The 14,679-nt window shown below is 37.4% G+C and overlaps 1 protein-coding gene across 4 annotated transcripts in view; it reads left to right on the top strand.

The window, feature by feature from the left end:
- Window positions 1–1,712: 1,712 nt before the first annotated feature.
- The window catches only part of pacsin2 (protein kinase C and casein kinase substrate in neurons 2), a 28,114-nt gene continuing 15,147 nt past the window's right edge, over window positions 1,713–14,679 (top strand). For all 4 annotated transcript variants that reach the window (XM_042511030.2, XM_042511033.2, XM_042511032.2 and 1 more), the window contains exons 1-4: window positions 1,713–1,871; window positions 12,710–12,801; window positions 13,056–13,212; window positions 13,479–13,714. In XM_042511030.2, coding sequence (XP_042366964.1) covers window positions 12,745–12,801; window positions 13,056–13,212; window positions 13,479–13,714 — 450 coding nt within the window. In that variant the 5' untranslated portion in view covers window positions 1,713–1,871; window positions 12,710–12,744. The remainder of the gene's footprint in view (window positions 1,872–12,709; window positions 12,802–13,055; window positions 13,213–13,478; window positions 13,715–14,679) is intronic.

Below are 14,679 nucleotides of genomic sequence, written 5' to 3' on the forward strand. Positions count from 1 at the left end.
AATTTTAAAACATGCAATTTTTCTATTTTGTGGACAGCTCTGAAGTCTGGTCAAACTGCACGTGCTAAAGCAAAAATGGCAATGTACTGCAGATCTGAATGTGTCAATACATCACTCTATATTAAATATATCTCTGTCAAGATTACATAATTAATTTATGGCTTCTGCATGAGTAAAGTTGCATGTTAGCAGTGGAGGTGGTTCATTACGAGAAACATCAGACATATTTAACTCCTTATTTCTATGAAGGTACCTGAGTCTGAATTTTGTTTACATACTGCCTTTATTTGCTTGATATATTTTTGCTTATGGAGACATGTTATCTTTACAACATCACTTTAATTTGCAGTAAAACATGCCGTGTTTACTTCATTGTTTAATTTTTATATGGCCAGTGACATAGATAACCTCTTAATTTATGGCATCTCATGCCATAATTATTTGGCATATTTAAAACTTTATTTAAGGCTGGATTAACAAGCATGAAAAAACTTCTGCAGGGCCTCCAGAGTGTCATTTGGTTTGTGGCAAGTGGTTTGTTCTCCAAATTTAAGAATAGGCTCCATTAGGGCTTACCATCACGCTGGATAGTAGTGGTTTTACTTTTAAAAAGATAAAGAGAAATCAAAGTCCTGCTTTTTATGCTAATGACCCCTAAAAGCCTCTGGAGGGCCCCTGGAGGGCCCCAGACCTCACAGTAGGTCCCGCTGCTTGGGGTGCCTCAGGATAAAGTAACAAGAGAAACTTTTTAAGGGATGTGACGTCAGACAGCCGCGCCTCTCCGTAGTTTGCATAAAGCTGACCAGATTTAAATAGTTCAATAGCGGAAGACTGGGCATTTCAAAATAAAGATTTTTTATGGCGCCTCCATACCTTAAACAAACTTAACCTAATTACTGGAGACCTTTCCATGTTTTTTTGGTTTTATTTTACCAGTTTGATGTTATATTTAGGCAACACAAGTTGCAATCTTAACTCTCTGTGACTAATGTTTATTTTTGTTACTGATTAATCTGTAGATGATTTTGTTGTTTAATGATTTGGTTTCCAAAACAATAGAAAACAGTAAGTAAGACTAATATAATAACCTGGAGCCTAAAGTGACTTCATCAAATGTTTTGTTTGTCCATCTAACATTTCCAAATGCAATACATTAACTTTACTATAATATTATTATAGATATATAGATAATAATATTATCTATATACTTAGAAAACCAGCAAGTGTTCATATTTGAGAATCAGGAAATATCACATTTTGAATTTTTTGCTTAAAAAATGACTTTCAAGATCAACTTATCAACAAAATAGGATAGTTGCTGATTTCTCTCTGTTGATCGAATCATTTTTGATAATTGGTGCAGCTCTATTATTGGATTACTATTAGCCAGCTGATGCGTTAATTTGTAAGTGTCATTAGATACATTTGATTATTACTAGACTCGACTAATATATGTTTATAAAAACTTAAAAACTGGGATGATTTGGCAAATTTAGATTTGTGAGTCTGTCAGATTTACCTTGCAGGATCATGAACAGATTTCCAATGATATGCAATGAAGTTGATGCATGACTAAGTAAAGAAAGGAGATGTTTAAATAAAGTCCAATTATCTCAAAATTGTACCCCAACTTGGTTATTCAGTTTTGTTATAATTCTCCACCCCTGGTAGTCCTCCGTCGCTCTTATTTTGAAATCCTTGACCGGATGCGCCGGGCCTCACTCTGGCTCGCTGACGGTTGTGTCAGTCAGTCGATCGATGGTGCCGCTGCTGAGCAGAAAAACGGGCGAAAAGATTTGTAAATCGGCACCACCAAGAGAGTTAACTCTTCAGTTGAACCTAAACCACCGAGAGGAATAAATTTGAGACAGGTAAGCTCAAACCACGACTTTTAAGCTCTACATTTTAACTTTTTGCTAGAGGGGCTGTGGCTAATTCGTTAACCTTTGAGCTAGGGGGCTAACGTTAAAGTTAAGTTACTTCCCGATGGGAGGAGGTTGGTGCTGTGGTCAAGAGCAATTGAAATGACTAAATTGAGTAAAAGCTACGATAATGGCAGCACGTTTGTGAGCTTAGGTGTGTAACAAGACATCAAATAAAAGTTTAAGTCGTTTCCTTATCTATTGCACGGTTGCTTGGGTGTTTCAGAGTATCGAAAGTCTATAAGACTTAACGTGAAGCTAACACCGTTAAGTCGTAGTTAGTTCACAAAATGACCTTGTTATGAATGTTTTGGTGGTATTGAACCGGGTTATTTCATATATAGATGATGTTTGACCCCAGCTGTGTAGTTTTGGTAGGGACAGTCCAGTGTTTCTTTGCCTGGAGTGATAAAGGGCGGGGCAGGTTTCGCAAGTAAAGATAAGCCCTGGTCCATGCCATATCATCCTGCATGCATACAATATTACATAATTTTGTCATTTTCTACGGAGAGAGGTGGCTCAGTTCCTGCAGGCTGTCTGTTTTCTCATGCCCCGTGCTCAGCCTAATCGAGGCATTGGTTTGAATTGCGCAGTGCCAGTTTGCTGCCAGGCTCAGTCCTGACTCCTTTACTGCACATTTAACCCCAAAAATGCGTACACACAAAGGAAGGTTAGGTTTTTCATTAGAATCAGGCCTGTGAATATTATGATAATTTCCTGCAGTGATACTTAACGTGTAGCCTGCCAGCCAAATCATCCCCCAAACCAACATAGTTTAAGAGAAAAAAGAGCCAGTGGAAGATCCCCCAAATTCCTGACAGAACTCCTAGCTAATGTCCTAAAATCCTAGAAATGTCAAAAAATCCTACAACCAGCCTAAAATCCTAAAACATCCTAAAATTAGAAATGCTCTAAAGTCAGAAAAATGTCTTTAAATGTGAGAAATGTCATAAAATCTTAGAAACATGTATCGATCTGGTGCTACAGGCCCCTGGCCTCTTGTCATTTTGCAAAATTGGCCCTCAAGCAAAGCAATTTCAGTATCCCTGATATACAGTAAAATTCTTGCCACCACAGGGTTATTAATCATGTAAAACAGAGAACCTATTTTCTGAGCATGACAAACAGCCACTACTCATGATATTGTCATGAATCAGTGGGAGTTATCAGTCACTTGTCATGCAGCTGGAGGAATAAGTCAAGCCTAGTTACAGTTCTGTTTTTTTGTTTTTTTTTTATATATATGTGTGGTTTCTGTTGTTAGGTGAGTTAGTGTTGTATGGTTAGAGCAGTAGTGAAAGCAATGTGGTTCCTTATTTCTGGGGGGCCATGTGAACTGATTGCTTCGTCACAGAACCGAGCTAAACTTAGAGTGGGTATTCCAGTTCAGGCTGCTCTCCATTTAGAGAGATCTTTATCGGTCTCCAAGAGCGCACACATGAAGCAGTTAAAGGGATATAAGACATTATCCAGCAGGATTTAATCATGTTTTTCATGCAGCCTGTCAGTATGAGTGAACATCAAGCACTCAGAGCTAGAATCCAAGAGAGCAGAAAGACTGTATTTGACATAAGTTAATCACATACCTGACACCCCAAAATTGTTAAATGTCCTATTACAGCTCATACATTTAGTGTTTTTATTGAGTGATCGATCAAAAGATTGTTAAAGTGCAAATATTCTGATAACTGATTGAATGTTGGGAGTTATTTATTCAAGCAAAAATAGCAAATGGTCATTGGTTCCCACTCTTAAATGTGAATATTTGCTGGTTTCTTAGTCTTCAAAAATGAAAATGAATGTTTTAAGGATCTGTACTGTTGGACAGATGCAGTAATGTCAATTATTATTGATAGTTATAAACCAAAAAGAAATCAATTTGTCAAGAAAATTTTAGTTTAAAGGTAGTCAAGAGATTATAGGATATTTTTCTGCAACAATTAAGAAAAAATAAAAAAAATGGTCATTTTTCAAGCAAAATTGCCAAAAAAAAGTGTCAGCACTAGCCTCATAATTGTAAATATAATTTGCTTGTCTTGTTTTTATCCTCATAAAGTTTTTTTGTTTTCTTTTTTTTTTCGTGATAAAACAAGTGTCCAATAAATTGATAATGGAAATAGCTGTTATTTTTATCCCTCATTCACAGTCCCTCTGGCCATTATAAATACAGTGAAGTATCTTCAGAATGTTTCAAATGCTCAAGTCAGATGATGTTTTTTCTGCGGTCTCTGTCTTTGTAGAAAATTGCTAAAGCACACATACAGTACAGACGACACCATGACAGGTCACAGGGTTAACAGAATACTTCTGTTCATGGCCACTTTTCCTGAAAAGTCTTCAGCTTTAAAAGCATCACATGAGACTCTGCGTGCAGGACAGGGGCTTCCACAGGAAAATGTGCATGTGACGTCAGGATCTCCCCTTCCCTGTCATGTAATACTGAATTTCCCTCCATTATGTTCCTCTCTTTGCCGCTTGCGTGTCCACTGGAAAATGCCTGAAAGTGTGGAACAAACGCCATTGTTTTACCCTGACCATGGAGCAAGGGGTTTTTGAGCAGGCGGACCGGTCAGTTATGTTGAGGCGACAGTTGACCTGGTGTTGATGGACCAACGGTTTCATTGTCTGGTGTTTTTGGAGCCTCTTAACCACAGCATGAGGCTGTCAGTGAGGCTTGTGCTGGTGGGAGTGAGTAATCGAGAGGCTCCACATCGAAAAAGGCTGTCCTGTGAGATCAGCAGTCCCGTGCAGCTGTTGAGCTCACATGAGGAAGAAGGGCAGAGGTGAATGACTGAGAGGGAAAGAAAATCAAGTTCATGAACTGCGATTTCTGTGGAAACTTTTGACCTTCAAGCTTGTGTGCATGTGTAACCTACTGAAAAAAGAAAGATGCAAAGGAATTATTGCATTTTTTTTCTCTCATAACCCAGGCGGGATTTAGCAATGTCCCGCTGTGAAACCGCAATATTGAGGGGATAGATCAGCTCAGCTGCAGTCCCAGCTTGTGAGATATTGCAGGCATTTTATGCAACAAAGGAAGGAAATGGAAACCGACAGATAAGCAATTTTCATGTGATTAAGACATTGGGGCTTTGGCAAACTAGAGCGCAAACTTATAGTACTTTTTAAGCTTGTTAAGTAATCACCTTCTGTTCAGTCAGTGCCCATGATTAGCATTTGTTCTGCTGATTGAAGTAATGGTCAGTGGAGCTACAGCTAACAGTTATTTTATATTATGGATTAATCTGCTGATTGTTTTCTTGAGTAATTGTTAAGGTCAAAAGCGATTAGTCAATTAAATGGTTAGTTGATTGACAGAAAATTAAACAGCATCTATTTTAATAATAATTTAAGCCATTTAATAGAAAAATGCCAAATGTTTACCTCTCAGCCATATTGTCAGACATTTTTCAAGCAAAGATGTCAAACATTTGCTGGTTCCAGCTTCTTAAATGTGAAAAATTGCTGCTTTTCTTTGTCATTTTTTTTAACTAAGTGAAAAGACTTAAAGTTTACGACTTGGTTGGACAAAACCAAGGAAAATGTAGTTGGATTTTTCATGATTTGTTGACATTAGAGCTGTGACAATTAGTCAATTAATCGATTAGTCAATCGAAAGAAAATTAATCGCTAACTATTTTGATGAACGAATGACAGTTTCAGCCATTTTTCAAAACGAAATATCAAACATTTACTGGTTCCAGCTTCGTGATTGTGAATATTTGCTGTTTTACTTTAACTGAGAGTCTTCAAGATTTGGGCAGTTGGTTGGACAAAAGAAAACGTCTGACAACATTACCTGGGGCTTTTTTGACATTTCATTGACTAAATGGTAAATTGATTAGTCGTGAAAAGAATTGGCAGATTGACTGATAAAAATAATCATTAGCTGCAGCTCTAGTTGACATTTTAAACACCAACAAACTAGAATGGAGAGAATGGTCTACAGAATGATCAATAATGAAAATAACAATCATTAGTTGCAGCCCTAGTTCACTTTACAATGACATAAGAGAGAAATGAAGCAAACCCTCACATTTGAGAAGGTAATGTTTGGTTTTTTGCTTGAAAATGATGAATCCATTATCAAAAAGGTTTAGTTTCAAAATAGCTTATTGATTAATTAAGTAATATTCACATCTGTGATGGTCAGCAGAAACACCACACTGGTTTTGACCAATATTAACTTCCACAAACAATGAAAACAACTGGAAATACAGAGACTTAGTCAGTTCCTTCTGTATTTATAACCCTGGAGAAGTAGGCCTTAGTCATGCCTTCTCATATAGACAAAATCTGTAAGCAGTGTTGGTTCTTGCTCCCATTGACATTCATACAGACAAGGCTGGGCGGTCTCGATATTTTGCAGGAAACTGAATATGACACTGCAGCAACCCTCAGGATAACTCCACTTACTGTGCACACATTTCCTTTCCAGCAGTTACTGATTAGTAGGCCGGCCACATTGAGGCAGAGTGAAATGTTGAGATTGTGTGACATTAATCTGCAGATGTCCTTGCCACATTTTGTTGATAAGATTTTTTTCTAAAGTGACCTGGCTAAATCATTAAAATAAGACAACCTCCCACATCCACAACAGGTCAAAAGTGATAGAAAACATAAGGTGATTTATGAAGTCTGAGTGCAGTGTGTGACAAAATACCACCCAGGTTGGTTTCCTGAAGCTCTGATTCTATTTTTCAACCACTAACATAAACACACATGGCTTCAGGGCAGGTATGCATGTGCCTGTCAGTTGTGTATGAGCTCATCTCTGCCGTCTGTGTATCCTGTTGTTTCCTTCGCCTCAGCTCCATTCATGACACTGTTTCTCCAGAGCACTCTGAAAAACATTTGAGCCTTTTTTACACAGAGATGGTGCTAAAGAGCTGCTACGATGTCCCCTCTTTATGCTTCCTTTACATTTTTAAAAGAATCAAAACATGCTGGCAGCATCACTCCGCTGCATTGTGCGATTATAGACTGCATGCGGCATCGCGCAATCAAAAGAGGCATGATATTCAACCCAAAAGTGTCAACCTTTGGTGTGACATAAAACATACACGTTAGCAGCGCTTTCTCAACAATAACAATGGCATAACATGGCTACAACATTCATTTACCGTCTCTGTTATACAGCAGCTGATCTCGTCCTCTGCTCTAAGGGTAAGAGGAGGTTTGTGGCAAAGCGTATGTTCGTGGGGCTTATTTGGAATATTTGGTTGCGTCTTCATCTGTCTTCAGTTTTGCCCTCCCTGTGCTGGCTGTAAAGGTCACTGTCACTTTATGTGTCCATTTACAGCACAGTACTGTCAGCTTTCATGTGCTTTTAATAACACACATGTCTCACTTTTGCTGTCTCACTATCTGCCTCTCCTCTCACCCTTCAGCTCGCAGCTGGACACATGCAGCTGTTGCTCTGAATCATCACCCAAATTTGTCAACTACTTCTACTTTAAAGCAAGTAAATCTGTGCAAGTTTGGATACAAATTTTTCAAAATGTGTAGAGACAGTGTGGGAACTTGCTAAACATGCCAAGGTTCAGTCTAGGCATGGTAACACTGAGGAATGCATTTGTTCACTTCTATCTTGAGGCTGTCGTCAGCAACCAAATTCCAGCATGCTCAGTACATTCGCTTATCAGACTTTAATGGATATCTTTGTCGTGTTTGATTACGTAATCACTAAGCTTGTAATCTAAGATCCTCTGCTCAAGTTTCTGCAGCCTCGATGAACCTGTTCATTTGTTGGCAAGAATGTGTTTATTTGCCACTATAAATTTAGATGACAAAACACAATGCCAAATGGTGATTTCTCTATCTGACATTCTTAAAAAATTCATTCCTGCGTGTATTTTGGTTGTGCATAGCAGCACACAGTGTTTGATTTTCCAGTGTTCTCTGGTAGAGTGGACTTCGGACCTGGCCTTAGTCAACAGCATTGTTTATAGTTGTTGATCAAGCTGCGTTCAATTGTTTAACACAATCCCAATGTCCTTCAGAGCCAAGGGTGTGCAGACGGCTGTTCCTGTTTGCAGTAGATTACATCAGGCCTGGAAATGGATTTTGTGATGAAGGAATTTCTAATATGTGTTGTGGCTTCAGATTTGATGGCTAAAAGGTCATTTTCCGTACATCTGCATTTGTTGTTGTTGTATATCTTGATAGTAGAGCTTCTTGGTTATCCATATCTAGATTTAAGGACCTCCAAAATATGTCTTACTAACAGCTGTCTATCCTACTGTGCAGTACTATTTTATGAGACAAGAAAACAGGGATTTTCATGTACTTTAAACTAGGGACGCATGATATTGTATTTTTTGCTGATATGCCAGTAATAGCTCATTCGGCTGAAAACTGATATCAATAGGGAAAGTTATGGAGCTTTCTTCCCTTTGACTGAATTTACCTCATTGTTTGTATGCCTGTACCTCCAGTGGTTTTTTATGTATTTTCATTTATTTAGTTGTTTGTTTTACCGTCTGTGTAATGTTTTTAATTTATATTCTTCATCCAGATTTGTCATCAAGGCAAAGCAGCTTTATTTGTATAGCACATTTTATACAACAGAGTGCTTTACAGAGCAATACAATATAAAAACATAACAAAGGATACAGATTTACAATAAATTAGTAAATTAGATAAAATATAAAAGATAAAATTAATACTCTAATTACTAAATGATTTAAATTAATTAATACATTTTTGAAATAAGAATCAGGAATATATATAGCAAAAGTGCAGACAAAAGGTGCAAAAAAAATTATTATTATTATTTAAAATGATTTGAAATCAGTTCTAAGTTTACTTGGATATCTTTCAGACATGTTTTGTTACCTGTGCTGCGTCATTTACCAGATGTTTTGAACATGATTCATTTGTCAATATTAAAAAACAAACAAACAAAAACAATCAGTTTGTGATATCGGCAGAAATAAGCATGTTTGTTGATTCTGATATTTCATTTTATGGCCAATATTGGCCAATATTGATGATTTGCCAATATTATCATGCATCCCTAGTTTAGGCGTTAAATGTGCTGATCCACATGACCACACACTTAATTCTCAAAATGTCCTTGTGTGTAAATATCTTCTAAAACTATTATTACGTTATTAATATACAGGGGAAATGTTGTCACTTGTTTAAATATCTTTTATGCTGCTGTGATCTTGCTGTCAGTGGAAATTTGTGGTCCACAGTGTCTGAAGTCAGAGGACTTGTTGCCATGTTTAGAGAAGATATTTGTGGCTCGTTCCATGTGTCCCTCATGTGTCCCTCTCTTGCGCTGCAGCAGTGATTGATGAGTGAAGAATATGGACAGCTGGTGGGGAAATGCACCAGAGTCAAGAGGACCAAACTGGGCTGGATAGTGTGTGATTTTTAGTGCTGAGTAATGGGCTCTTATTGTTTTCCTTTTCCTATTACACGCACCTCATATAAAATTAGACTGTGATGGATCTCTGGCAGTCCGCAAAGCACATTAATATTGATATTAATGCTTGTGAGGGTGTGTAGCAACAGAAAACTTTGGATTTTTGCCCTGTATGGACACAGTATTTGTTGCGTGTGTGTGTAACTAAAGTTTTAGATACAAGATGATTTCGGATCTGACAGAAGACAGAACACATTTAAGCAAAGCTTGAAGATTTGTTAATGTTGTTGGAATATATTGTTATAACTATAATATATATAATAATTTATACACCTTGATGATTTGATGCATACAACTAACAATCTGCCTGTTATTTTTCTGATAAATCGTTTAAATTTCCCCACAAAATTTCAATAAATCTTAAAATAGTGTATATCTTAAAAATTCTTTTTTTGTAGTAAAAAAAGAAAAAAATTCAGTTAATTTTAATATGTGACAGAAAATTTGAGGGGCTACTAAAAGGAGCTTAATAGAATGGTTTTGACTGATTGCTACGCTGTCGTTAAAATAACTGTGATGTAGCGGAAATGTTTCATTTTCTGGTCTTCAAAGCTGTATAATTACAGTGAATGAAAAAAACCGTGTCACATGAAAATGTGATCAAATTAAGCCACTGAATAAGAAAGATACTTTGATCTTATTGTAGCTTTTGAGGCAAAAAGATACTGTACACACACTCTTTTATCAAGGCTGTCATTCACGAGGAAGCTGAATAAAATTAAACGAGTGGTTTTCTCTAGAAAAATTGACAGAAAAAGTCTGTGACTGTGTGTACATGTTTGTGTGTGTGTGTTTGGCTGTTTGACTGACCTGATTGTAAACTACAAACACAATTAAAGGGAGGATTGTTCCCCAGCTCGCAGTGACCACAATACTTCCCTCTGTCCACGTCCTGCCCTGCAGGGCACGGGCCAGTGACCATTGACCAACACACACACACACACACACACACACACACACACACACACACACACGCACGCACACACACTAGCAGACTAAGCACCAGCCATCATCCTTTCAACCGAAAGAGGCTCTATGTGTTCAAACTTGGCTAAAACATAGCTTGTGTGATCTGATCACAAATGGACAGCTCCGTTACTTTTAAAGACGAGTATTTTGGTACATATTTTTAACATTTTAATGAGTATAACTGACCCAGTCTTAAAAAATAAAGAAAGAGAGTGTGGGATGGAGAAAGAGAGGTTTTATGAGTGACACGGTGGGCAATAAGTACTAAGAAATTGCTGTACAAAAATGGCAAAAATTAAACATTTATTTGAATAAAAGGTTGCTTACACATACACTACAGTACATATGTTTTTATAATTGGTTATTTTTTTATACCGCATTGTTATATATTTATATATTATTTAATTTTTTGAATATTTGTTTCTTTTTTGTGTTTGTTGTTGTTTAGTCATTCTTACTAATTTAATTTTGAGTGAAATCTTTTCCATAAAATGCACATACGTAGTTGCTGCACCTTTTATGATTTTGATTAAGGCTGCAGCTAACTTTTATTATCAGTTAATCTTTTTAAGCATAAAATGTCCAAAAATAGTAAAAACAAAAATACCATGACAGTTGTTTAAGAGGAAGGCAACTCATTTTGTCTGACCAAAATCCAAAACCTAAAGAGATAAGAGGCTGTAAATGAGTAATGTTTGATATTTTCTTGAAAAATGACTTAAATGGTTAATATATTATCAAAACAGTTGCTGATTAATTCTTGGTTACAACTGTAAAATTAACCAAATTATATCCAAATCTTCAAACACAACAAACAGCCAACATAGCTGACCACATTATAATCAGATTTTGGTATCAATTAAATATCTGTATTGCCTCAAAAATATCCTCTAGTCTACATTTACTAGAAAATGACCTCAGTGTTGAATTGTTTGTTGCATACAAATTGCTGCATGGTGGATCACAAGGGCTGCAGAGATTATTTTCATCGTCAATTAATTTATGAATCATTCTTCAAGCAATGAATTGATTATCACTATTGAATTAAAATGTTTTCCTCCTGGTGGTGGCGGCAGTTTTCCCAGAGGTGGAAATTAAAATCTGATCTTGAGTGGTCACTTGAGATGCATTTTAGACGATACCAGGTGTCCGCTGCAGTCCGTCTCAGCTGAACGTAACCTCAATCTGAATATATATGGTTACAAGACACTAGATCTGAACGGAGCCAGTCAGGCTGTGAAGAGGAGACGCTCCTCGTTGATGGAGAGGGGAGGAGAGGAAGAGGATGGAGGGGATGAATAAAGAGGGACTGTTGAGTTTGAAATGATGGCCGTGAGGAGAGAAGAGGGGGAGAGGAGAGTAACAGAGGACTGTCTGTGGTACCCGTCTGAAGGAAGCGGAAACTGCCCGCTGTGTGCTTCTTGACAGTTTCTTTTTCGCTCTGTCGGAATTACACACACACACAGACACACACAGTTTAGCTGAGACTGTGTGTGCTGCCAGCAACCACTGTGGTTTCAGTTCATCGTGTGTTGAGTGTGTGAGGTTATGGAAATGGATGAAAACACCCACCTGCTGCCTAGATTATCAAACCAGATCACACACTCTCTCTCCCCTGCATCACTGTCTGTATCACTCCGCCCAACTATTTCTGTTATTAGCCACAGTATTCATGCTCTTCTCAGTAAAGTCGTCTAAGTCTAAGTCTAAGTCTATCTTAGGTATGTCGTTGTGCTATAATGATAATGTTGGCTCGATGTTGTTGTCCTTTAGCTGCTGGTTTTGTTGAGAGAACAAGCTTCTGAGACCGTCTGTAAATGAAAAGATTAAAAATTGTTTCCCTTTTATATTGCTTTATATATTTAGCAATCCTCGAACCCAGCAACATGCATGTCTGTTATGATTTATCTACACATCGATCAGTTGTGTTCCCTTTAATTTGTTCATGTTGGAATAAAATGGAATGTGTTTATTCTCTTTTTTTTTTGTAAAACCGTAACCAGCAAATAGATTTTATGTTTGGCAAATAAATCTGATAAAGCTGTCCGCCACACAGGCAGGTAAATGTTACTACCAAATTAGTCATATAATGAAAAACTATGTGTTTTGGTGTCATATACGGGCACATTGCTTGTGTCCTTTGCTGTCTGTTTCAGGGTCTTACACAGAAAAAAATACAAAGACATTGGAAGCAGGATGTGACGAATTGCTTTTTTCTGAAGTTGCACTGTAAAATCACAAAATAATTGGTAACTTTTTAAAAAAATCTTTTTTTTTTTTTTACGGAAGTCCTCTTCTTAGTGTCTTTGTGAGACATACAGAATGAGACGAAATCAGGAATAAAAATCACTATTAAATGCTTGTTTTCTGTGTGTTTTTCTAGGCCCTACACACTGAGTGTAATTTAGGGCAGCAGCGATGTCGGGCTCCTACGATGACTCCATGATCGATGTCTCCAGCGATAGCTTCTGGGAGGTGAGATGCACGAATTCCTTTACGCTTCGTGCCCTTAAATCCAGGATCCTATTTCTTCCATAGTATTAGTAATAAATCAAGTAGAATAAATCAAGTGAATATTATTTCACCACAACGTATCTGCAACACAATAAGCTGATACCTCTCTTTTCTAAATAAATCCACTAGATTCAGGGAGCTACACTTTTCAGCAGCTGAAGCCATAACCAACAGTTTCTTTCACCTTTTCAACTATCTTTCTGCTTTCTCTGTAGGTTGGTAACTACAAACGTTCAGTGAAACGGGTAGACGATGGCAACAGACTCTGTAATGATCTGATGAGCTGTATCCACGAGCGGGCACGTATTGAAAAATCCTACGCACAGCAGCTGACAGAATGGGGCAAACGCTGGCGGCAACTCATAGAGAAAGGTATGAATATAAAAAAACTCAAGCTTAAATTACATTTTATACAGCAGTATTTATTACTAGAGTTAGTACTTGTTTAATCTTGAAAAAAAAGTACTATTTTATTGAGAATATATAGTAGAAAAAATGGATTTTGCCTTTGGGGATACTTATGCAAAATATTGATGCTTTTGGCATCATTGTGAAGACTATATATTTACTGTTTGGATTTTTTCTGTCCCTGCAAGCATGACTTTCACAGACACTGACTGCTAAAACTCTTCCCTCAGGCCCTCAGTATGGCACGTTGGAGCGGGCGTGGTCTGCTCTGTGCACGGAGGCGGAGAAGGTGAGCGAGCTCCACATGGAGGTGAAATCAGCGCTGATGGGAGAGGACTACGAGAAGCTGAAGAACTGGCAGAGAGACTCCTTCCACAAACAGATGATCGGCGGCTTCAAAGAGACTAAAGAGGCTGATGACGGCTTCCGCAAGGCTCAGAAGCCCTGGGCAAAGAAACTCAAAGAGGTGTGGTTTCAAAGAAGTTACTTAACTAAAATATATACCTTTTTCATTGCTATTCTGTTGTTGGAGCAACAACTTTGGTCCCTGTTTACTTCCTGTCAGCAGCCAAGGAAACAATAACATTTACAGGTTCCTCTTCAGCTACTGCGTTAACAAACAGTCTAACAGAAAATACAAAGAGAACCCTTAAGAATGTTTATTTGTCAAATTTGAAAAGGTCTATAGTCCGTAGAAGTGGTAGCACCTTTAAAAACTGAATCACTGAGACACTATGTCTGCAGCAGAACATATTTAACAATCTGAAACCTATATTGTAATCACTTTTTTTGTGCTGCATTCAGATGCCTTTCACAAGTAATTTAATCCTTTGAAACCTTAGCAATTTGATTTAATTTCTTTTGAAATCATGGGGGATAAAAGGCAGTTAACACGTTGGTAAGAAATTTACCACAAATTGCTTGAAATTAGTGAAAGTTGACAAGAAAATGATAATAAGTTTAAGAAAAGAGGAAAAAAAAAACATACATGTAGCCTTTTTTAAAATGTACTTTTAGCACTTTTGGGGGCCATTTTTGTGTTTGTTTTTATTTTTTCATTCTCTCTCTTCATTTTTTTCATATTTTCAGGTTTTGACTCATTTCTTGCTGATCTTTGGGCAGTGTCTTGTTTAGTTCCTTGTTGCCTTCTACCCATGTTTGAAAGAAATCAAACCAATTTGCTCAGGTTTCAAAGGGTTAAAGGGTTTGAGTAGATGTTGTAGTAGTAGTAGTAGCTGTTGTTATTCAAGTGTACGCTATATTTGGAATATTTTCTCCGCTTTACGTTACGCACTTACTAACCAATGTAGTCGCAGACCAGTAACTCCAGTGTTCTGCAAAGTAAAATTACTCTTTTTGTTGACGGAGTCTGGTGGCCTTGTTATAAGAGCTTCAGTTCCCTGTCAGATCAGGCTGTCTGATGGTGAGGTA

The sequence above is a fragment of the Plectropomus leopardus genome, chromosome 22 (assembly GCF_026936395.1).
Source record: "Plectropomus leopardus strain MGB_pleo_1.0 chromosome 22, ASM2693639v1, whole genome shotgun sequence".
NCBI classification, from domain to species: Eukaryota; Metazoa; Chordata; class Actinopteri; order Perciformes; family Serranidae; genus Plectropomus; species Plectropomus leopardus.